Source organism: Oncorhynchus nerka, linkage group LG28, assembly GCF_034236695.1.
Source record: "Oncorhynchus nerka isolate Pitt River linkage group LG28, Oner_Uvic_2.0, whole genome shotgun sequence".
Classification (NCBI taxonomy): domain Eukaryota; kingdom Metazoa; phylum Chordata; class Actinopteri; order Salmoniformes; family Salmonidae; genus Oncorhynchus; species Oncorhynchus nerka.
Window position 1 is genome coordinate 24,657,525 of NC_088423.1, and position 25,984 is coordinate 24,683,508.

The following is a 25,984-nucleotide window of genomic DNA, read 5'->3' on the forward strand; positions in this document are numbered from 1 at the left end:
CAGATTGCGATTTGTGATGGGCTGGTTTTGGATTGCGTAACAACAGTAATTGCGTGAAGGTGGGGTGCATGGCTGCATTCCAGACAAAAAACTGCTCATTCAGTTCCTCAATGTAACAGCTAGGAGAGCTCCAGAAAACATCTAATAATAGTTGAAGGCTCTTTCCTTGTTATAAAAGTGCATTGAAATTACTTAGGAACTGTGCACACTTTGAATAGCTGTATAGCCACTTGGAGACACCTCTCACTCAAACCCTTGACATTTTCAGTTTCTCATGTTGCACCTACCCCAAATGTTCATGAATATTTGTATTATGTTACTAAATGTTGTGATTTGTTTTTTGATTGTGTGGTGTTACATTTGGCTTCAGCTTAGAATATTTATATAAATTGAAGTTTTTACCCTCTGTGTCATTGTTTCTTTAACAATGGTATTCATTGACTTCCTTTTTGCTCTAGATTGTATCACACATCTCAAGCAACTTCCATATGAGAAGTATGACTTGGAATGGAAGTCCCGGTAATATGAAGTTGGACTCAAACATGGAGAACACACATGGAAATCGTTTTGGCTTTTTTTTCTCCCTTGAATGTGAATTGACTTTCTACTGTTATTGCATTCTATTCAATAAAACTTTTACCTTGTCAGAATGTTCTCATCGCAGCATAACTGCAGGTTTTTATTTGATATAGACTGAAGTATAAGGACATCTCTATTTGTGATTATGTGTCACAAAACTAGTCATGTCAGTCCATCCACTCATCACAGTTCCAATTCAAAGATGAGTCTATTGTCAAAGCAGTGCTTTAATGTCATAGGAGTTTACTATGCATCAAAGATAGCTGGTTATATGACACAAACTGATCTGGGACCAGGCTAGTGCTTATACAGTGTCTATTTAACAATTCACTTAGTAATTTACTGTCAAGTTATACTGGATAGCACAGGTCACACACTTGTCAGGTTTCATCAGACTCACACTATCTAATTAACTTTAAAACTCAGCCTTAGTTTTCGGCAGATCTTGGTTCACTGCTGCTGGCATCTGGCACTGACACCAGGGTTAGTTCAATGCCGGGTCCTTGGGACAACCTTACCCTAACCTTAAAGGCCCAGTGCAGCCAAAAAATGTGATTCCCTGTTTATTTTATTTCCACAGTGAGGTTAGAATAATATTGTGAAAATTATAATGCCCTTTTAGTGTAAGAGTTTTTTGAAAAGACAGCCTGAAATGTCAGCCTGTATTGGTGGGTAGAGTTTTTGCCTGCCTGGGGAATTAGTTACAAATAACAGTTCCAAACCTCTCAGCCAATAACATAATTTTTCATTTTCTCCTCCCCACTCAAACCCCTCCCAGACATCTTGCAAAATTATTGCTAAGAAGCTATTTTATTTACCATGTTTAATTTAAAACAATCACAGTAAGGTACTTAATTGTTACCCAGAAATTATTTGAAATTGAGATTTAAAAAAAATGTCTGCATTGGAACCTTTTATAACGTTTTAAATGTCAACTTAAATGGGGGTGATGTCAGATGGGATGTCTCAAGTATCCCGTTTAGACTTTTCCCTGACACCAGCACATTAACAACTGTCATCCACTCTTACCAACCACCAATCTCAGAACTCTTATTTAAACCAATCAGCTTGCACAATGTTGGCAAGTGGCTTACGCCTCCATCACACCAACAGTGTCATTGCATTTTGGCACACCAGAAGTACATTAATATCCAATGGAATGCCCCGTTTACCTTGCAGCATTGCATTGCAAAGGCAGCTGCAGTGCGTTGCATATGTTGGATGTTATCGAAGTATGCATCAAATTGAATAATTCGGCAGCTTGACAGAAATGGTAGCAGAAGGTGAATGTTGGACTTGTTGCACACATCCAGATGATGCTGCGTACCATTTTGCGTAAACTGCCTGTAGGTGTGATCGAGGCGTAAGGGTAGGGTTTAGGGTCATTGTCTTCGGTCAGATAGCATGACCTCAGTCTACACTGATTCCGCATTTATGTGGTAGTTGGAACTATGAAACGGACATTTCCGACTTGCCAAATGGTTGTAGTTATACAGGTGCCACTGCCACCTTCAACCAGTTAGCAAGTCGGACATTTCTGAGTTTCCTCGTTTCGAGTAGTGCATGATGATGAGGGACGAGCGTAGCATAGGAGTGACGCCATCTGACATGACACGAGGTGCGTTCAGTTTACTACTTTGCGGAACGGGTTTGTACTGTATGACAAGTTTCCCCAAAACGTTCTTGTACTTTCTTGAATAGACTTTCACCTTGATCACACCTACAGCATCATTGCGCAAATTGGTACGCAACAGCAAGCTGGCTACAGCATACAATTTGATAAATACAAGGTAAGTGCCACACAGAATGCACTGCACCTGCAACTCAATGTTGGAAGGCAAACACCTTTGGTGTTACAGACTCACACCTACAGTGTCTTTGCGCAAAATAGTATGCAGCATCACCTGGATATGCCTGCAACAGAAGTTCAACATTCACGTTCTGCTACCATTTCTATGCATAGTTTGATGCAAAAATATATATAAATCCAACATATGCATCACAGAACATACTGCCTCTGCAACACAATGCTGCAGGGCAAACTCAGCATTCCATTGGAAATGAATGTACTAGTGTACAAAAATGCAATGATGCTGTCGGTGTGATCATGTGTAATGTACTTCTGGTGTACCAAAACCCTGTCAGTGTAAACAAGACATTTGAAGTACGTTTGCTCCCGTTTGGTGGGTGTGGCTTCAAGCAATGAAATACGTATTTAAAGGGAAGTAGCGATGCTGGCAGCGTCCTTACAACCCTTCCGGTGTTTCAACTGGTCGTTCTCTACTGCAGCGTGCACCCAGGTACGGGTGAAGTTTAGGGTATAGAAACCCCAAGGACCCCAGATATCATGAATCATTATTAAACATGGATATCATTTCAATACCCAGTGCTATGCGGGATCATTGGGATGTCCCGACCTTAACCCCTACTTTATTAATTTAAAATTGAATTTAAAATGTTAACTTCAGTGGACTAGAGACGTCCCAATGATACCGGATAGCACGGACCAATCGCAATTGCTTCTTCTCTCCTCCTCAAACCACATTGGATGAGAGAGCCAGAAGTCCTGCCCCTCCGACCTACTCCTCCAATGGGTTTTGAGGAGGCGAGGATAATGTGATTGAGATTTCCCCATTGGGTCCATGAGGAGGCTTGTGTGTGACTTTGGTAGAGGTAGTCTTTGAACTAAAACTTCACTGTTGACCGAGGAGAATGTAAATGCTAAGCATGTAGTAATGATTTACCACTGCTGTTTTAACCGTGGTTTTGTACGAAACCATTCGTTTGGTTCATGTGCCTGTTGAACAGTGTTTAGCGGCAAAGTAAGTCAGCTTCGCTAGCTAGGTAAAGTTAGCTGGCTATCGGAGATTCGATGTCGTTTGCTGGTTGTTACATTGAGCTGTTGCGATATTCATAACGTTGACATGTGGTGTTACTATGTGGCCGTTGTATACGCTATATTTGCTACTTCTCATCCTTGCTTACTTTCATCCGGAAATAGTCAACCGAGAAGTGAACGTGCATATCTTATAGTTATAGCTAGTTGAACTAGCTAGAAGTGTGCAGTAGTACAGAATGCTGCTCTCCCTGGTTGTTCACACATACTCGTTGCGGTACTGGTTTCCTGCAGTGGTAATGCTAGGCACAGCTCCGGTTTATGTGCTGTCATGGGGTGCATGTCGTGTGCTTACCGCTGTCCTCCCATCAAGACTATACCGCAGGATGGACGACCACCTCTATAATATATACCAGAGCCTCGTCCTATTTTTCTTCGAAAACTATACCGGGGTGGAGGTGAGTATACCTGCATTTCATTTTAAACACTCATTAAACTGTTAGGTCCTAAATGGAATTGCATGCAACCTGTATTGCCTCCTGGCTTGCTATACGATAGCTGATCGCACGTGGGGAATCCTCACTGCAGTCAACCTAACCTGAAAATGATCGGTTAAGCCATACGAGCTGTAGAATATAAGTGCGCGCATACACTGCACATTATGGTATCACGCAGAATATGCTTGAAAGGAGAGAATCTCCGAACCTCTTCTGAACATATTTAGTGTTGCCAGTGAATTGTATGATGACGTGATGTTTACACCCAGTTACTTGATTCAAAAAGTGAGGTGAATTTGTATCGACTTTATTCCCCGAGGTAAAAAACAGTTTCAAGTTCGATTATTCGACGGATAATCGCGCTTTCAAACCACTTGAGCCACAGACTCAAAATAAGTGTCATGTTGGAAAAGTTGCGCACAACATTGCACAGGTGTTATTTTCACGATGTAGACATTAATTTGCTTTCCAAAGCTAATAAGCATGTGGAAATGTGAGCAGCGTTTTGTATTCCTAGTTGAATTAGTTGGGGAGCGTGAACAAAGTACAAACTTTTTTACCTTCAAATTTCAATAGCTCCTTGGTCATGTGAAATACTTAATTCAAACAAGGTTCAGAATGTCCACTTACTGCTCTTCTATATTGCACACCCTTTAGTTTGTCAATTTTTATCTCACATGGTTTTACATTAATTTTTCAAAATGTAGAATTTCAATAGCTCGTTGGTCATGTGACCTAATGTCCGCTGACTACCCTTCTATATTGCACACTCTTGTTTGTGTACTGTAAAATCACGCGGTGTAACGTACATTTTTCATAGTTTAAAATTTGCATTAGCTCCTTGGTCATGTAAATTACACACCTAAGAAGCATGCAGTGGGTATACACCCGTATTGCAAAACATCTAGTCATGCATCTTCTATATTGTTGTACATTATTATTAGTTTGACAATTAGGGGGTTCAGTCAGTGTTGTGTTTACCCTTTTATTTAATATTTATCTACAATAATTGGTTGTTCTAAGTACCCTGTTTTTTTTTTCACAGTATTTAACAGTGGTACACAATAGGAGAGAGACATATCTCCTTTCTTCGTTAATATCAACCATAAAGGAAAAGGGCAAAGTACGAGAGTCATGCAATTAATTGTCCAAAGCAGGGATGGAGAGTGAGCTAGTGAGGTAGACTGCAGTGGGTTTGCTGGTCAAGACATATACTGAACATGTAACCACAGTAATTGTGGCCAGTAAATCAATGAATAAAAATATAATATTGACAAATTAAACAAATTGTAGACCTTTAATCTTTTCCAGCATGTCAACAGACACTTTCAATTAAGTATGAAACATTTCAGTGTTAACTTTCTCTTTATCCCTGGTTGATGTACATTTCAGAGCCTCTTCAGTGTGGATGGGGTATAGCATACATTTTCAACAACAGACTGCACTTCCAGTTTGTTCTTTACTCTGTTGAACTCTTGTCTTCATTCCTAGGCACAGCACATGGAGCCTCAATTGGCATGCAAAACATTCAATCAAAACAAAATACGTTATAAATAATATCAAATATTAGCCATAAATTGTCTCACATGCCGTCACTATTGTCAAAGATTATAAACATGTTAAATGAAGTTACTAACCCAGTCAGTCTTTGGGCCACATCCAGGTTCTTTATCAGTGGCACACATGAATCAGTTGTTGGCTTTGTTGAACTCTAAACATGAACTGAACATATGGCTGTCCCATGCAACTACATAAAAATAAAGAAGTTACTTTGAATTAAATGTCATTTACATACCAGACATTTTTTTGTATACCCTCAGCCATTTCTTTTCGCAGTTGCTCCATGTGTTTTTGAAGGTTCCATATCAATATGGGTGGGGATGTTGGAAGTTCTGTGCAACTTCCTTGGCCATCTACACCCCAATTTTTTTTTTTACCTAATTGTCACATAACAGCTAACCATTCATTATTGGAAATATAACTATCAAACCTGCATTTCAAAGACCCCACAGCTGAAGGTGTCCTGCTGCATGGTGGAGTTATTTCCCTTCCTTTACACTTTTTCCGCCCAGTTGTCTTTTCCATGGCAGGATCTTGTCACTTTGAAGTATTCTCTTTTATGTAAAAATAATGGAATTATGATTAGTTATAGGCAAATGAATACACAAGCCACATTTGTATGCTGTTTTCCTTATCACTAAAATCTAGTAGTAATTTATAAGCAGAGGTCATTTCCTTTATGCCCCGTTCTACACGCAGCCTAAATTATAGGCACGGAACCATTTACAGGACAGTAAAAGTAGCATATAGGATCCAACCCTATCACAGAGTGAATAAATGTACAGTCGTGGCCAAAAGTTGAGAATGACACAAATATTAATTTTCACAGTCTGCTGCCTCAGTTTGTATGATGGCAATTTGCATATACTCCAGAATGTTATGAAGAGTGATCAAATGAATTGCAATTAATTGCAAAGTCCCTCTTTGCCATGCAAATGAACTGAATCAAGTTTGCGGACGACTACAGTGGTAGGCTTGATTACCAACAACGACGAGACGGCCTACAGGGAGGAGGTGTGGGCCCTCGGAGTGTGGTGTCAGGGAAATAACCTCACACTCAATGTCAACAAAACAAAGGAGATGATTGTGGACTTCAGGAAACAGCAGAGGAAGCACCCCCCTATCCACATCGATGGGACAGTAGTGGAGAGGGTAGTAAGTTTTCAGTTCCTCTGCGTACACATCACGGACAAACTGAATTGGTCCAGCCACACAGAGAGCGTTGTGAAGAAGGCAAGCAGCGCCTCTTCAACCTCAGGAGGCTGAAGAAATTCAGCTTGTCACCAAAAGCACTCAAACTTCTACAGATGCACAATCGAGAGCATCCTGTCTGGCTGTATCACCGCCTGGTACGGCAACTGCTCCGCCCACAACCGTAAGGCTCTCCAGCGGGTAGTGAGGTCTGCACAACGCATCCCCGGGGACAAACTACCTGCCCTCCAGGACACCTACACCACCTGATGTCACAGGAATGCCATAAAGATCAACAAGGACAACAACCACCCGAGCCGCTGCCTGTTCACCCCGCTATCATCCAGAAGGCAAGGTCAGTACAGGTGCATCAAAGCAGGGACCAAGAGAAGCTGTTTTTCTAAAAGCCATCAGACTGTTAAACAGCCACCACTAACATTGAGTGGCTGCTGCCAACACACTGACTCAACTCCAGCCACTTTAATAATGGAAATCGATGTAAAACTATATCACTAGCCACTTTAAACAATGCTACTTAATATGCTTACACACCCTACATTACTCATCACATATGTATATACTGTACTCTATACCATCTACTCCATCTCGCCTATGCCGTTCTGTACCATCACTCATTCATATATCTTTATGAACATATTCTTTATCCCTTTACACTTGTGTGTATAAGGTAGTAGTTTTTGGAATTGTTCGGTTAGATTACTCGTTGGTTATTACTGCATTGTCGGAACTAAAAGCACAAGCATTTCGCTACACTCGCATTAACATCTGCTAACCATGTATGTGACAAATAGATTTGATTTGAATCCCCCAAAAACATTTCCACTGCATTTCAGCCCTGCCACAAAAGGACCAGCTGACATCATGGCAGTGATTCTCTCGTTAACATAGGTGTGAGTGTTGATGAGGACAAGGCTGGAGATCACTCTGTCATGCTGATTGAGTTCAAATAACAGACTGGAAGCTTCAAAGCGAGGGTGGTGCTTGGGATCATTGTTCTTCCTCGGTCAATCATTGTTACCTAAAAGGAAACACGTGCCATCATCGTTGCTTTGCTCAAAAAGGGCTTCACAGGCAATCAACCATTTATCGGATCATCAAGAACTTCAAGGAGAGCGGTTCAATTGTGAAGGCTTCAGGGCGCCCAAGAAATTCCAGCAAGCGCCAGGACCGTCTCCTAAAAAGTTGATTCAGCTGCAGGATCGGGGCACCACTAGTACAGAGCTTGCTCAGGAATGGCAGCAGGCAGGTGTGAGTGCATCTGCACAGCCAGTGAGGTGAAGACGTTGAGGATGGCCTGGTGTCAAGAATGGCAGCAAAGAGGAAAAACATCAGGGACAGACTGATATTCCTCAAAAGGTACAGGGATTGGACTGCTGAGGACCGGGGTACTGTGATTTTCTCTGATGAATCCCCTTTCCGATTGTTTGGGTCATCCGGAAAAAAGCTTGTCCAGAGAAGACAAGGTGAGTGCTACCATCAGTCCTGTGTCATGCCAACAGTAAAGCATCCTGATACCATTCATGTGGGGTTGCTTCTCAGCCAAGGGAGTGGGCTCACTCACAATTTTGTCTAAGAACACATCCATGAATAAAGAATGGTACCAACACATCCTCTGATAGCAACTTCTCCCAACCATCCAGGAACAGTTTGGTGATGAACAATGCCTTTTCCAGCATGATGGAGCACCTTGCCATAAGGCAAAAGTGATAACTAAGTGGCTCGGGAAACAAAACATCAATATTTTGGGTCCATGGCAGGAAACTCCCCAGACCTTAATCCCATTGAGAACTTGTGGTCAATCCTCAAGACGCTGGTGGACAAACAAAACCCCACAAATTCTGACAGACTCCAAGCATTGATTATGCAAGAATGGGTTGCCATCAGTCAGGATGGGGCCCAGAAGTTAATTGACAGCATGCCAGGACATTTTGCAGAGGTGTTGAAAAAGAAGGGTCAACACTGTAAATATTGACTCTTTGCATCAACTTCATGTAATTGTCAATAAAAGCCTTTGTCACTTATGAAATGCTTGTAATTATACTTCAGTATTCCATAGTAATATCTAAAGACACTGAACCAGCAAACTTTGGAAATTAATATTTGTGTCATTCTCAAAACATTTGGCCACGACTGTAAAGCGTTTGTAGACGTTAAGAAAAACATATTAAGTGAAGGTTTCATCAGTACCTGCTTAAAGAAAGTCATATCACAAAGATCAGTTGACAGTGCCCAACAAATCTATGACAATAGAGAACGAATTGTAAGCACCAAAGTGTGTTTGTCAAAACAATATCTGAAAATGTCAGTTGTTGAACATAATACTTTATGTAATTTATGATATGCTGTTGAGGAATATTCCAGGTACCAACACTACGTGTAGGACGGACATAAGACGTTCCCACATACAGTATTTTTTTATTTCACCTTTATTCAACCAGGTAAGCCAGTTGAGAACAAGTTCTCATTTACAACTGCGACCTGGCTAAGATAAAGCAAAGCAGTGTGACACAAACAACAGAGTTACACATGGAATAAACAAATGTACAGTCAACACAGTACAAAAGTCTATATCCAATGTGTGCAAATTAAGTAAGATTAGGGAGATGAGGCAATAAATAGGCCTAAGTGGCGAAATACAATTTCGCAAATAAACACGAGTGAGATGTGCAGAAGATGAATGTGCAAGTAGAGCTATTGTGGTGCAAAGGGGCAAAAAATATATAAAAAATATGGGGATGAGGTAGTTGGATGGGCTATTTATAGATGGGCTACGTACAGGTGCAATGATCTGTTAGCTGCTCTGACAGCTGATGCTTAAAGATAGTGAAGGAGACATGAGTCTCCAGCGATTTTTGCAATTCGTTCCAGTCATTGGCAGCAGAGAACTGGAAGGAGAGGTGGCAAAAGGAGTAATTGGCTTTGGGGGTGACCAGTGAAATATACCTGCTGGAGTGCGTGCTACGGTTGGGTGCTGCTATGGTGACCAGTGAGCTGAGATAAGGCGGGGCTTTACCGAGCAAGGACTTATAGATGACCTGGAGCCAGTGGGTTTGGCGACGAATATGAAGCGAGGGCCAGCCAACGAGAGCATACAAATCAGATGTTATTTGTCACATACACATGGTTAGCAGATGTTAATGTGAGTGTAGCAAAATGCTTGTGCTTCTACTTCCGACAATGCAGTAATAACCAACGAGTAATCAAACCTAACAATTTCAACTACCTTATACACACACAAGTGTAAAGGGATAAAGAATATCTACATAAAGATATATGAATGAGTAATGGTACAGAACGGCATAGGCAAGATGCAGTAGATGGTATCGCGTACAGTATATACATGAGATGAGTAATGTATGTGAACATAGTGGTATAGTTTAAAGTGGCTAGTGATACATTTTTTGCATCAATTTCTATTATTAAAGTGGCTGGAGTTGAGTCAGTATGTTGGCAGCAGCCACTCAATGTTAGTGGTGGCTGTTTAACAGTCTGATGGCCTTGAGATAGAAGCTGTTTTTCAGTCTTGGTCCCTGCTTTGATGCACCTGTTCTGACCTCGCCTTCTTGATGATAGCGGGGTGAACAGGCAGTGGCTCGGGTGGTTGTTGTCCTTGATGATCTTTATGGCCTTCCTGTGACATCCGGTGGTGTAGGTGTCCTTGGGGGCAGGTAGTTTGCCCCCGGTGATGCGTTGTGCAGACCTCACTACTCTCTGGAGAGCCTTACGGTTGTGGGTGGAGCAGTTGCCGTACCAGGCGGTGATACAGCCCGACAGGATGCTCTCGATTGTGCATCTGTAAAAGTTTGAGTGCTTTTGGTGACGAGCCTGCTGCGCCGCCTTCACAACGCTGTCTGTGTGGGACCAATTCAGTTTGTCTGTGATGTGTACGCAGAGGATCTTAACTGACTACCCTCTCCACTACAGTCCCGTCAATGAGGATAGGGGGGTGCTCCCTCTGCTGTTTCCTGAAGTTCACAATCATCTCCTTTGTTTTGTTGAGTGTGAGGTTATTTTCCTGACACCACACTCTGAGGGCCCTCACCTCCTCCCTGTAGGCCGTCTCGCCATTGTTGGTAATTGTTACGAATGGGTAGGAAACAGTCTTCTGATTGATGATTGGATTGGTGACTGATTGGGGAGTGATGATTTTCACCTGTGAGGGGAGAAGGAGAGAAAAGAACACAGGATACACACACACACACAGGATACGCACACAGGATACACACACAGGATACTGGTATCCGTAACACTCCCACCCTTAAAAGAGCAACCCTAGGGATTGCGACTAGAGTATTTCAATGAATAACCCACAAGATCAACAACAAAGTCAACCTCACAAAACATACAAAAATCATTACACATGAGACAAAGCATCCGCAAACACATTTTCAGAACCCTTTGTGGCGGATCTCCAAATTACAATTTTGTACAATCAGCGCCCAACGTATAAGGCGCTGGTTCTGGTTGTACATCCGGTGGAGAAAAACTAAGGGGTTATGGTCAGTATATACAATCACTGGTAGGGCACTGGAACCAATATATACTTCAAAGTATTGCAGAGCCAACAATAAAGCAAGAGCTTCTTGTTCTATTGTTGCATAGTTTGTTTGACATTATTGGGCGACAGCGTAGCCTAGTGGTTAGAGCGTTGGACTAGTAACCGGAAGGTTGCAAGTTCAAACCCCCGAGCTGACAAGGTACAAATCTGTCGTTCTGCCCCTGAACAGGCAGTTAACCCACTGTTCCTAGGCCGTCATTGAAAATAAGAATTTTTTCTTAACTGACTTGCCTAGTTAAATAAAGGTCAAATAAATAAACATTTAATTTACGGGAAAAATAACAAACAGGATGATCCACTCCACTCTTGTCCTGCTGCAGTACATTACATTACATTTAAGTCATTTAGCAGACGCTCTTATCCAGAACAGCACCAGCCCCTCTGGCACTAGCATCTACCTCAAGCTTGAACAGTTGTTCAAAATCCAGAGCAGCAAGTACAGGGGTACTACATGAGTGCTTTCGCAGATTCAAAAGCTCTCTTACAATCAGGGGACCACACAAATGATTTAGCCGGACTGAGCAAATCGGTCAATGGAGCAACTACCGCAGAGAAATGTTTACAGAAGCTACGGTAGTAGCCAACCATCCCTAAAAAGCGGCGTAGCTCTCGTCTGGTGGTAGGTGCAGGGAATGCAGTTATAGCCAAGACCTTGGCATCAACAGGGCGCACCTGTCCATGGCCAACCTCTTTACCGAGATGGGTAACAGTAGCCTTCCCAAACTCACACTTTGCCAAGTTCAGGGATAGAGAAGCAGCTGCCAACCGTTCACATACTACCCTTAGAGAGTCTACATGATCTGACCACTCAGACGAATAAATCCCTAGGTCATCAAGGTATGCACTACAATTAGGAACGCCAGCTAATACGGAGTTAACCAGTCGTTGGAAAGTGGCTGGTGCATTTCGCATCCCAAAAGCCATGACTGAGTACTGTAGGATGTTGTCTGGGGTCACAAAGGCAGAAATCTTAGAAGCACGTGAAGTTAACGGAACCTGCCAATAACCTTTTAAGAGGTCCAACTTAGTTACATACTTAGCAGCACCAATGGTGTCGATACAGTCGTCCAGTCTGGGTAACGGGTAAGAATCTGGCATTGTGACAGAATTTACCTTTCGATAATCCGTACATAACCTGGACGTACCATCAGGTTTAGGAACCAGAATGCAAGGAGAACTCAAAGGGCTTGAACTTGGCGTAGCCAGGTCATTCTCCAACAAATATTTCACCTCATCCCTCATTATCTTCCTCTTGGAAGCGTTGATACGATATGGGTGTTGCTTGATAGGTGTAGCATTTCCAACATTAATGTCATGTTCCAACACGTTTGTGCGAGTAGGAACGTCATTAAAGAGACATGGAAAACTGTGTGGTAGCCTCACAATATCATTGGCCTGTCCATCCGTTAAGGTGGTGAGGAAAGCACTTTTAAAGAATAACCAGGCATCCTCTACTGATGGAATGAGGTCTATATCCTTCCAGGATACCCGGGCCAGGTCGATGAGAAAGCCCTGCTCGCTGAAGTGTTTTAGGGAGCGTTTGACTGTGACGAGGGGTGGTTGTTTGACACCGGACCCATTACTGACGCAGGACATGAGGCAGTGATCGCTGAGATCCTGGTTGAAGACAGCGGAGGTGTATTTAGAGGACAGGTTGGTCGGGATGATATCTATGAGGGTGCCAGAGTTTACGGATTTGGGGTTGTAGCTGGTAGGTTCCATGATAATTTGGGTGAGATTGAGGGCATCTAGTTTAGATTGTAGGACGGCCGAGGTGTTAAGCATGTCCCAGTTTAGGTCACCTAACATAACAAACTCTGAAGATAAATGGGGGGCAATTAATTCACATATGGTGTCCTGGGTGCAGCTGAGGGGGGTCTGTAACAAGTAGCAACAGTGAGAGACTTATTTCTGGAAAGGTGGATTTTTAAAAGTAGAAGCTCGAACTGTTTGGGCACAGACCTGGATAGCATGACAGAACTCTGCAGGCTGTCTCTGAAGTAGATTGCAACTCCACCCCCTTTGGCAGTTCTGTCTTGGCGGAAAATGTATTCACTTACATAAAATCGTTTTTCAGCTATGATTTTACCACTCAGAATCCAGAATGGATATGACAATGGGGCCAGCACCGGATGTAATACACCCTTGCAACAAAATACTTTTTGTTCTTCTTGACTTATCTGGTAAACTGCTACTATGTGTCAAGAAAAGAGCCCCAATTAGGGGTTGGTGTACTCCAGTAAAAAAGGGCTGGTTTAGATTAAAAACTACTGCCCTGTGTCCCCGTTCATAGGGGCATGAGACTAGTCAGTGGTAGAATTGAGTTGGCACTTTATTGGCCCAAACCCCTTAGACCCACAAGGTTGGGGTTACTCATGGACAGTAATTAGTAATTCATTTTTTTGTTACATTGATGCATTGTCTTCTAACTGTTCAAGAATAGGATCCAAAGTGTTAGGAAGTATTTGTTCCCATAAATACAAAGGAGGATGTATCTCCTCATACCTCTGGCACTTTAGTCAGACTGCCAGACTGCACCACAGAGATAATCAGGAGAGAATACATACAGGTTAACTGTGCCAATTGAAAGTCAAGGGGTGTGTCTGTGCATTTTGGATTACTCTCTCTTTAGAGAACCCCTGTGGTTCAAGTCTGCTCTGCGCTTGTCTGAAAGGGACAGAGCCAGCAGCAAAGAGTTTTTCACAGTATGTCATAAAAATGTATTACACTTATGAATGTATGTAAAATGCTAATATGTATTAGATCCAGTACAATGGAATAACTAAGACCTGAATTTGAATGCAACGTGTTCCGATTCCTCCTTCTCTTTCTGTCCAGCAGGGTCAACCAAAAACACTTGGCCTGATGGTTCATACAGATACTGGGGAAGAAATATAGAATGTATTGATCCCTTAAATGATTTTATTATTAAATGACCCGTATCACAACCCTCATAGCTCTTCACAAAAATGTACCTAAATAAATTTTGGAAAAATAATTTTACTCACAAAAGATGTACGATTTTATTTTCCCAATTAGAAATAGTAGGCCATGCATCATAACTATTTATATCAGAAAAGCTAACCCTCAAATGCAATATCGCATTTTCTAAGTTGTCTGCAGGTGGCTTGTTGTGAATGCACTCAAATATCAAGTCATTATCAGGTTATGTAAACTGCGTTCTAATTCTCAATGTAGAAGGATTTGTCTTAATGTACAGTATATAAAAGTGATGCTATAAAAAGGATTCGTTCACATTATCAAGCTCACTGTGACTGACAAATCACTGCCTATTACTGTGATTAAAAAGAGCATATGAAACACTGTTTTTCATGAGGCCTACCTGAGCGCCTTCCTTTAAGCACCTCTCCTGTCCTTGATCCAGTCCACATACAGCCATTTGCGGATCTTTTCAGTGTCCATGTGATCGATAGTTATTGCGAGGATGAAACATTTGTTGACTTAAGTTTTTTAATTTTAATTTTTGAACACCCATGTAAAATGAAGGCCTGCAAAGCATACAGATTTAAGTATAATAGCATGAGATAAAAGTAGACAAACATCAGTGTGCAATATGAAGGGATAGTCAGTGGACATTCTGAACCTTGTTTGAGGTCAGTAGGTCACATGAACAAGGAGCTATTTGAAATTATACATTTTGAAAATTTAATGGAAAACCATGTGAGAGAGAAATTTACAAACTAAAGGGTGTGCAATGTGTAGGCCCACTGAGTGGACATTCTGAACCTTGTTTGACGTCGCTAGGTCACATGACCAAGGAGCTATTGAAATTCTACATTTTGAAAAATTTGTATAACACCATGTGATATAAAAATTGACAAACTAAAGGGTGTGCAATGTGTGTCTATGCCATTGGGTTAGCTTCAACCAGTTTTGAAAGTTATTGGAGTAATGGTTAAAGAGCTATTGACATTTGAAAAATGTGATTTGTCACTATGTTGACGGTCCCTAACTGCTGTTGGTGGACGTAAGGAAAACTACAGGCGACTATCTTTCGAATATCCAACCTGAAACTATCTTTACCTCGGTACTTTATTCACCCTTATTTTGTTTCGCTTTGTAAACAACACGCGGTAGTTCGGTTAGACCATCTTTAGTGATTGAGATTGCACTTAACTATGATTGCAATTGGATGTCATGACATACGTTAGGTCAGGAATAGTCTTGCTACAAAGAAACATCAAACTACTTCATAAAGGCACTGGTCTGATTTTAAAATCATATTCGGATTAGTATAGCCACAATTGGAATTTCTAATCATATCCCATTGTCAAATATCATGTATAATATTTGAATGTTTTTTTTATTTTTATTGAAGAGCTAATTCAAATAGATTGCCAATACAAGTAATTACTGGGTTAGTTTCATCTCATATTCTAAAAATATGTATCCCGTATTTGAGACTCAGTGAAAGTTTAACATACTCTTTCAAATACGGTATGTACCATTTTGAAAATACACATACATCGCATTCGTAATAATGGCATTTATCCCATATTGGAGACTCGATGAAAGGACCTTTTCAAGTATTTTGTCAGCTAACTCAGTGTATTTATGTTGTACAACTACTCAATCACATTCTATTTAAATCCCTTTATGCATCAGCAGTTGTCACAAAGTGCTTATATGGATAGATACCCATCCTTAAACCCCAAAGTGCAAGTAATGCCTATGTAGAAGCAGTGGCTAGGAAAAACTCCCATAGAAAGGCAGGAACCTAGGAAGACAGCGCAAAAACAGGCTCCGAGGAGTGGCCAGTCCTCTTCTGACTTGGCGGAGTGGAGATTATAAGAGTACATGGCCATTAAGGCCAGATCATTCTTCAAGATTTTCTAACATTCATAGATGACTAGCAGGGTCAAATAATAATAATAATAATAATAATACCAGTGGTTAAAGAGGGTGCAACAGGTCAGCACCTCGGGAGTAACTGTCAGTTGGCTTTTCATAGCTGAGCATTCAGAGGTGGAGAGAGGTAGAAACGGCAGGTCCGGGACAAAGTAGCACATCCAGTGAACAGGTCAGGGTTCCAACTACTCCACTATATGTTATGCACTAGAAACATGCTTACTTTACTATTTTGGAAATGCACCCCTCCAAACATACTTGCATCATATAAGCGATAATAGCATTCATCCCTATTAGACTCAATTAAAAAGACTGTTTCAAATACATGAATCAATTGATTTTACTTAAAAGTATTACAACTACTCCTATCTTATGTACTAAAAGCATTTATACTGTACCCTTTTGAAAATGCACCTCCAAACTACTTACCTTTTGTCATGTAGTGTATGTGGACACCTGCTTGTCGATCATCTCATTAAGAAATCATGGACATTAATATGGAGTTGGTCCCCTTTGCTGCTAAAACAGCCTCCACTATTCTAGGAAGGCTTTCCACTAGATGTTGGAACATTGCTGCAGGGACTTGCTTCCCTTCAGCCACGAGCATTAGTGAGGTTGGACACTGATGTTGGGAGATCAGGCCTGGGTCACATTTGGCTTTCCAATTCATCCCCAGGGTTTAAGAAGGGGTTGAGGTCAGGGCTCAGTGCAGACCAGTCAAGTTCTTCCACACCGATCTCTACAAACAATTTCTTTATGGGCCTCGCTTTGTGCATGGGGCGTTGTCATGTTGAAACAGGAAAGGGCCTTCCCCAAACTGTTTTCACAACGTTTGAAGCACAGAATTGTCTAGTATGTCATTGTATGCTATAGCGTAAGATTTCCCTTCGCTGGAACTAAGGGGCCTAGCTAGCGGAACCCCTCGACAACATTCCGCGGAAAAGGCAGCGCGAATTCAAAAATATTTTTGGGAATTATGTAACTTTCACACATTAACAAGTCCAATACGGCAAATGAAAAACTTCTTGTTAATCTACCCACCGTGTCCAATTTAAAAAATGCTTTACAGCGAAAGCACAATGATATGATGATTGTTAGATCACCGCCAAGTCAAAAAAAAAAAACACAGCCATTTTCCCAGCCAAAGATAGGAGTCACAAAAAGCAGAAATAGAGAGAAAATGAATCACTAACCTTTGATCTTCATCAGATGACACTCATAGGACATCATGTTACACAATACATGTATGTTGTGTTCGATAATGTGCATATTTATATCCAAAAATCTGTTTACATTGGCGCGTTAAGTGCAGTAATGTTTTGATTTCAAAACATCCAGTGATTTTGCAGAAATACTCATTGATAAAACATTGATAAAAGATACAATTGTTATTCACAGAATTAAAGATAGACTTCTCCTTAATGCAAATGCTGTGTCAGATTTCAAGAAAACTTTACGGAAAAAGCATAATCTGAGAACAGAGCCCAGGGTGGCAGGGTAGCCTAGTGGTTAGAGCGTTGGACTAGTAACCGGAAGGTTGCAAGTTCAAACCCCCGAGCTGACAAGGTACAAATCTGTCATTCTGCCCCAGAACAGGCAGTTAACCCACCGCAGTTAACCCCTGCAGTTAACCCACTGTTCCTAGGCCGTCATTGAAAATAAGAATTTGTTCTAGTTAAATAAAGGTAAAATTTAAAAATCCAGCCAGAGAAATATCTGCCTTTTTGGAGTCAACAGAAGTTAGAAATAACACAATATTCACTTACGTTTGGGACAGAGTAGGAGGCAGTTCACTCTGGGCACGATATTCATCCAAAAGTGAAAATGCTGCCCCCTATCCCAAAAGCGTTAACCCACTGTTCCTAGCCAGTCAATGAAAATAAGAATGTGTTAACTGACTTGCCTAGTTAAATAAATAAAATACAAATCTTGAAATCGGCCCTAATTATCGTCCATTCCAATTAATCGGTCGACCTCTGAGAAGAGTAGCCCCTATCTGCAAAAGCAGGGTGTCTGCGGAAAGCTGAGTATCTTGGCTATTGATCTGTGCCTTAAAATCGTTGGTGTGACTTACCATTCATATGGTAGTTAAGAGCAGGCCGAGCCGATGATCTCATTTCAAGATTGCTGCTACCTACTTTCCGTTTAGGGTTGCGAAGCATAAACAAAATTAACACGGAATACGTTGATTCACACCGAAATCCGGGACTCCACAGATCATGAGGATGTCTTATTTGTCCGTCTGTGACCTACCGCTTTTGACCACCAGCCCGGAGTCCAAATGTTTATTTTACACTAGGGCTGGGCGATATGGCCAAAATATTATGGTATTTTTTTTCAAATTGAACAGTATTTTATGTTTTTGATTAATAAAAGTTCTACATTTGCTTTGAGTAGTGCGTGACCCTAGGCAACACATATATTCTAAATTATTTCAATGGCTTTCTCCATTCTGATTGTTTTACACTGTTCAATTCAACTTCAACCTAAAATAATTTCCTGCACTCACTACCACGATATGGGCAAAAAAACTAGGCCTTATTTTTAACCAAATGTTGCGATTTAGATCAAAACAGTTGGGTAAACTGTTGGAATCTTGGAAATAGAATGTTTATTCTAATTCTATAGTTAGAATACTAATAATAGTGGGCACTTTGAATACAGTGTTTGACATGACAATTAATAAAAATGGATGGATGAGTTATTGTGACAGAGTAGGAACCAAAGTGATGTTCAGTGTTTCCTAGGGGACCCTATAATCTTTGGCTACTTTAATCTTTATTCGTGTAGCCAATATGGTCACGCTTCGCCTATTTCTTTTTGATTTTGAAGATACTGTTGCACAAACATGCTGATTTAGGCCTCCACCAGCACTGGTATCAGGCTGTATTAGCTAGATACATTTGCTCTGACTTTTAGCCCGCTGACTAGCGATTAGCATTAGTGGCTAACACGATTTATCTTAACTTGCTAAGACAGTACAAACTAGCTGTTTGCTGATGTAAGAAACAAACTAATATTGTAATTATAGAACGCTTGTGGATTTATATTAAGGTTAAAGTGGAAACAACTTTGTTGCATGTGCTACATTGACCATTACACATTTAACAAACATTCAAGTACTGTTATAGAAGGTAAAGTAAAAACCCAAACCAGTCCGTGCATCAATACCGGTATAGTAAAATACGGTATACCGCCCAGGCCTATTTTACACAATGTTTTCACCAAACAACTAACAAAGTAAGCTTCGATTTGGTCTGTTTGAGCTATTGTTACATGGGTGTTATGAAATGAATCCTTCCTTAGGTTGGTAGGAACAAATCTAGCCTATTGCCAATGTTATCTGATTTATGTATGACTTATGTATGACTTTCTGTTTGTCATTATGCCCTTATGTCTTTTAGGCCTAGTAAAACAGTGTTCATTCTTCTTTAGATTGTTATTTATGGAGACGTGCAAAAGAAAAAAAGAGAATGTAGTCTACCTTTCCAACCATCAATGCACAGGTGAGCTGTTCCTTTTCAACAAAATGCTTAACTAATTCATTTCTGTTCATTCTGAGTGAGAATAATTTGTTAGTTTGGCACATGATGCAGTTGGACTAAAACCCTTGCTTTCTCTTGTCTTGTCATACAGCAGACTGGATCATTGCTGACATGTTAGCCATTAGGCAGAAAGCACTTGGCCATGTGAGATACGTCCTAAAAGATGGGCTGAAATGGCTCCCATTATACGGATGGTATTTCTCTCAGGTAATATATTTATCGAAAAGTTTTGGACTGTTAGATGCTATAATATATATTGTGCTTATTGGTAAGAGTGATTTAAGCCTATTTGGTATCATTTTTTAAATCAAATGTTCATTTTTAGCATGGAGGTGTCTACGTGAAGCGAAGCGCAAAGTTTGACGAGAAGGCAATGAAAAAGAAGCTCTCGTCACAAACAGTGTTGGGAACACCAGTAAGTATTTAAGGAGCACACTGGCACAAACTGTCTGATTTGGGAATGTTATTTACTCCCGAAAGCATTTTTGGTGATAAGCATGTTATAACTTTAACTTTTTACATGGCTGCCAATAACTTTTTACATGGCTGCCAACAAAACTAATGTTTAATACTGTCACTTCATTCAATGGATTCTATTGATGGGCTGTGAGGGTGTCTGTAAAATACCATAAAAGTGTTCTTACTTTATCCCAATTTGTCATTCTTTGAAGAGCGTTGCTATTCTAAAATATACATGAAACCAACTGAAATAAATATTTATAAAGGCCATTTTGGTCACTGGCATATCCGTTCTAAATGTTTCCCTGTGCCTAGTCTATATCAGGAAGGACAGCTGTTGCCAAATAACTTCTTCCCAGGACACTAAGATCCACAGCTTGTTGTTTGAGCTTCTGGGCTACCCTTTGTCCCTGGGCTTCTGTGCCAGCATTTTGTCATGATTTTCTGACTAATCTAGTCTTCATGACACCCAGGCTTTCATATGTGCATGGGTACAGTTTATTCGGAAAGTATTAAGACCTTTTTCCACATTTAGGTATGTTACTGCCTTTTCCTCATCAAGCTACACACAATACTCCATAAATGGCAAAGCGAAAACAGGTTTTTAGAAATTTTAGCAAATTTCTAGCAAAAAATGAAAACAGTTTATTTACATAAGTATTCTGATCCTTTGAATTGGGACTCAAAATGGATCTCAGGTGCATCCTGTTTTCGTTGATTATCGTTGAGATGTTTCAAGAACTTGACTGGAGTCCACCTTTGGTAAATTAAATTGATTGGACATGATTTGTAAATGCACACATCTGTCTACATAAGGTCCCACAGTTGACCGTGCATGTCTGAGCAAAAACCAAGCCATGAGGTTGAAGGAATAGTCTGTACAGCTCCAACAGGATTGTGTCGAGGCACATATCTGGGGAAGCGTAGCAAAACATTTCTGCAGCATTGAAGGTCTCCAAGAACACTGGCCTGCATCATTCTTAAATTGAAGAAGTTAGGAACCGTCAAGACTCTTCCTAGAGCTGGCCACCTGCCCAAACTGAGCAATCGGGGGAGAAGGGCCTTGGTCAGGGAGGTGACCAAGAACCCGATGGCTACTCTGAAAAGGGCTCTAGATTGACAACCATCTCCACAGAGGCATTCTGGAAGGTTATCCCATCTCTGCAGCACTCACCCAATCAGTCCTTTTATGGTAGTGGCCAGACGGAAGCCACTCAGTAGAAGGCACATGACAGCCCGTTTGGCGTTTGCTAAAAGGCACCTAAATGTCTCTGACCATAAGAAACAAAATTCTCTTGTCTGATACAATCAAGATTGAACTTGGCCCGAATGCCAAGCGTCACGTCTGGAGGAATCCTGTCACCATCCCTACGGTGAAGCATGGTGTGGCAGCATCATGCTGTGGGGATGTTTTTCAGTGGCAGGGACTGGGAGACTAGTCTGGATTGAGGGAAAGATGAACATCGCAAAATACAGAGCTCCTTAATGAAAGCCTGCGCCAGAGTGTTCAGGACCTCAGACTGGGGCCAAGGTTAACCTTCTAACAGGACAACGACCTTAAGTACATGGTCAAGACAACGCAGGAGTGGCTTCGGGACAAGTTTCTGAATGTGTTTGAGTGGCCAGAGCCCGGACTTGAAACCGATCGAACATCTCTGGAGAGACCTGAAAATAGCTGTTCAGCGACGCTCCCCATCCAACCTGACAGAGAATCTGCAGGTGTGCCAAGCTAGTAGCGTGATACCCAAGAAGACTCGAGGCTGTAATCCCTGCCTAAGGTCCTTCAACAAAGTGCTGAGTAAAGGGTCTCAACACTTGTGATATTTTGCTTTGTCATTATGGGGTATTGTGTGTAGATTAATACATTTTAGATTAAGGCTGTAAGGTAACAAAGTGGAAAAAGTCAAGTGCTCTGAATACTTTCCGAATGCGCTCTATGTAGAAACATAGTCTTAGACTACTAACCTTGCGAGTAATGATGTGCTGATCTCCCCTGCAAGACTTCACTTGCTGTAACTTAAACCCCGTTTGTTTTGATTTCGGTGCAGATGTATCTTGTCATCTTCCCAGAAGGAACCCGATACAACCCTGAACTCAAGAAGATGATCAGCGACAGTCAGGCTTTTGCCACTAAAGAAGGTGCTCTTTCATACTTTCACATTGATTTATAAATTCCGAGCTAGTGTATTCTTTCATGACTAATCGTAAAGCTTTGGGGAGGATTAACGAATGGGGTTCATGTAGGGGTAATGCATTGGAATGGGTACTTCACCTTCTTCCCCTCCCATGCTTAATGGATTCCTTATCCCACATTGAAAGTGATTGTTGTAGCACTGCTTTCTTTTTCAACCTTTAACCTGAAACTCAGCAACTTCCCATTGGCCATGTTCAGTGGCAGAATACAGAGGGGTACTCAATCCCAACCATTTTTTAAACTGTATAATGGTTTTTGGGTATTAAGGTATTTGGTAACAAGGGTTTTAACAAATACAACTTGCAACTTAAAAGCAAGATACATTTGCCGTGACAGCGGATACAATCTACCCTCCCAACTAACTTTTTGCAATCTCTTGTCAAAATCTCACAACCCAAATGTTTGTTGACCGCATTAGTGGAACCTTAGACAAAATGAGAAGTCGCCTGGCTGTTCTATTTTTTATAATTTTTTATCCTCGTCAGTGGATTGCTGGTTCAGTGCTAAGAGCTTGGCAGCTTGAACCAGTGAGCTCCTTTTAATGAAATATTCCAGAGGCTGTAGCTTATAAATTGGGCTAAAGGTTCATTTGTGATTACAAAAGTATGTTACTGCTGACTTATAAGTGATTTATGTTGCTAGACCTAATTAGCAAGAGCAAGTTGAAAGGTTTGAACTGGCTTCTTGTTTATGACCTTTTCTTTCATAAAGTAGGATTTTTTTTCGTTTGGTAGTCGAATACCACACTACATGGCCAAATGTATGTGGACACCTGCTTGTCGAACATTTCATTCCAAAATCATGGGCATTAATATGGAGTTGGCCCCCCTTTAACTGATATAAAAGCCTCCCCACTTCTGGAATGGCTTTCCAGTAGATGTTGGAACATTGCTGCGGGACCTTGCTTCCATTCAGCCACAAGCATTAGTGAGGTTGTCTACTGATGTTGGGCGACTACGTCTGGCTCGCAGTCGGCGTTCCAATTTATTCCGAAAATGTTCGATGGGTTTGAGGTCAGGGCTCTGTGCAGGCCAGTCAAGTTCTTCCACACCGATCTCGACAAGCCATTTATGTATGGACCTCACTTGGTGTACGGGGCATTGTCATGCTGAAACAGGAAAGGGCCTTCCTCAAACTGTTGCCACAAAGTTGGAAGCACAGAATCGTCTATAATGTTATTGTATGCAGTAGCTATAAGATTTTCCTTCACTGGATCTAAGGGACCTAGCCCGAACCATGAAAAACAGCCCCCAGATCATTATTCCTCCACCAAACTTTACAGATGGCGCTATGCATTGGGGCAGGTAGTGTTCTCCTGGCATCCGGCAAACCCAGATTTGTCAGTTGGACTGCCAAATGGTGAAGCGTGATTCATAACTCCAGAGAAAGCGCTTCCACTGCTCCAGCCGATGCTTGGCATTGCGCATGCTAATCTGAGCCTTGTGTGCGGCTGCTCGGCCATGGAAACCCATTTCATGAAGCTCACGATGAACAGTTATTGTGCTGACGTTGCTTCCAGGGGCAGTTTAGAACTCTGTAGTGAGTGTTGCAACTGAGGACAGACAATTGTTATGAGCTGAAGCTCTCGGTGGTCCCATTATGTGAGCTTTTGTGGCCTACCACTTCTCGGTTGAAACATTGCTCCTAGACGTTTCCACATCACAATAACAGCACTTGACTAACTGACTTGTTGGCATCTTATCTCGGTGCCATGTTGAAAGTCACTGAGCTCTTTAGTAAGGCCATTCTACTGCCAATGTTTGTCTATGGAGATTGCATATCTGTGTGCTCTATTTTGCACACGTCAGCAACGGGTGTGGCTAAAATAGCCAAATCTACTAATTTGAAGGGGTGTCCACATACTACTTGTTTACTATAATGTACTTATTTTTCTATACTTCGCATTAGCTTAATTTTATTAATACTCTAAAGATCAAATGCCCTGTGCAGTCAAGTGATATTCCTGTGTTTTAATATTTCCACACTGGTTGGAATAATATTGTGATAATGATAATGCCCTTAGTGTATGAACTGTTTAAAAAGACTGCATGGGATTTCAGTCTGCTTTGGTGGAATAGCGTTTTGGCCTGCCTGGTGACCTTACCAGGCAGTTAATTAGTTAGTAGACCAATAAGGGGCGGCAGGGTAGCCTAGTGGTTAGAGCGTTGGACTAGTAACGGAAGGTTGCAAGGTCGAATCCCCGAGCTGACAATGTACAAATCTGTCGTTCTGCCCCTGAACAGGCAGTTAACCCACTGTTCCTAGGCCATCATTGAAAATAAGAATTTGTTCTTAACTGACTTGCCTAGTAAAATAAAGGGTAAATTAAATTTAAAAGAACGAGAGTTCCAAACTTCTGCCAATAACAGCTAGTTTTCCTCTCTCGGACCACTCCCAGAATGTCCTAGCAAAATTCTTGCTTGAGAAATTGCTCTTTGCTAAGAAGCTATTGTTTATTTTTTACCATTTTAATTGAAAACAATTAGGTACTTAGTTTGTTACCCAGAAATTGTTTGATATTGAGAAACTGCTGCTGTGGGTCTTTTAGATCATAATCCCTTGTGTGAGCTGCTTCTGAAGTTAACATCACAGCCATATCACCATGAAATGGAATGCAATATATACCCAGTGTGGCACTCAATAAACTTGCGGTCTTATGTTTGCATAGCAACAGATTTAACTACACTGAAGAAAAATATTAACGTAAAATGTTGGTCCATGTTTAATGAGTTGAAATAAAAGATCCCAGAAATCGTTTGTGCACAAAACGCTTATTTCTCTCAAATGTTCTGCACAAATGTGTTTACATCCCTGTTAGTGAGCATATCTGCTTTGCCAAGATAATCCATCCATCTGACAGGTGTGGCATTTCAAGAAGCTGAAACAGCATGGCCATTACGCAGATGCACCTTGTGCTGGGAACAATAAAAGGCCACTCTAAAATCTGCAGTTTTGTCACACAGCACAATGTCTCAAGTTGAGGGAGCATGCAATTGGCGTGCTGACTGCAGCAATATCCGTGGGTGGATGACAATGCAAATAGTCTTTGTACCAATTTGATTATATGTTCAGTAGTCTTATGGCTTGGGGGTAGAAGCTGTTTACAAGCCTCTTGGACCTAGACTTGGTGCTCCGGTACCGCTTTCCGTGCGGTAGCAGAGAGAACGGTCTATGACTAGCGTGGTTGCAGTCTTGGACAATTTTTGGGGGGGCCTTCCTCTGACACTGCCTTGTATAGAGGTCCTGAATGGCAGGAAGCTTAGCCCCAGTGATGTACTGAGCCATACGCACTACCCTCTGTAGTGCCTTGCGGTCGGAGGCAGAGCAGTTGACATACCAGGGTAGGAGTACAGGAGGGGACTGAGCACACGACCCCCGTGTTGAGGATCAGCGTGGAGGATGTGTTCCCTACCCTTACCGCCTGGGTGCGTCCCATCAGGAAGTCCAGGATCCAGTTGCAGAGCGAGGTGTTTAATCCCAAGGTCCTTAGCTTAGTGATGAGCTTTGAGGACACTATGGTGTTGAACGCTGAGCTACTGTCAATGAACAGCATTCTCACACAAGTGTTCCTTTTGTCCAGGTGTGACAGGGCAGTGTGGAGTGGATCTGATGGGGTGGTATGCAAATTGGAGTGGGTCTATAGTTTCTGGGATAATGATGTCGTGAGCCATGACC

The 25,984-nt window shown here is 41.5% G+C and overlaps 2 protein-coding genes across 8 annotated transcripts in view; both read left to right on the forward strand.

Moving 5' to 3' along the window:
* Positions 1 to 650, forward strand: part of LOC115113031 (microcephalin) — a 59,539-nt gene extending 58,889 nt beyond the window's left edge. For all 4 annotated transcript variants that reach the window (XM_029640223.2, XM_029640222.2, XM_029640221.2 and 1 more), the window contains exon 15: positions 459 to 650. In XM_029640223.2, coding sequence (XP_029496083.2) covers positions 459 to 523 — 65 coding nt within the window. In that variant the 3' untranslated portion in view covers positions 524 to 650. The remainder of the gene's footprint in view (positions 1 to 458) is intronic.
* Positions 651 to 1,997: 1,347 nt separating this feature from the next.
* LOC115113033 (1-acyl-sn-glycerol-3-phosphate acyltransferase epsilon-like) overlaps positions 1,998 to 25,984 on the forward strand; it is an 89,969-nt gene continuing 65,982 nt past the window's right edge. The window contains exons 1-6 of one of the 4 annotated variants that reach the window (XM_065012714.1): positions 1,998 to 2,879; positions 3,710 to 3,873; positions 19,547 to 19,617; positions 19,748 to 19,863; positions 19,982 to 20,071; positions 22,164 to 22,254. In XM_065012714.1, the coding sequence (XP_064868786.1) occupies positions 3,737 to 3,873; positions 19,547 to 19,617; positions 19,748 to 19,863; positions 19,982 to 20,071; positions 22,164 to 22,254 (505 nt within the window). In that variant the 5' untranslated portion in view covers positions 1,998 to 2,879; positions 3,710 to 3,736. Of the gene's footprint in view, positions 2,880 to 2,904; positions 3,874 to 19,546; positions 19,618 to 19,747; positions 19,864 to 19,981; positions 20,072 to 22,163; positions 22,255 to 25,984 lie in introns of those variants that run through there. The other 3 variants (XM_065012715.1, XM_065012717.1, XM_065012716.1) reach the window with 3 other exon arrangements.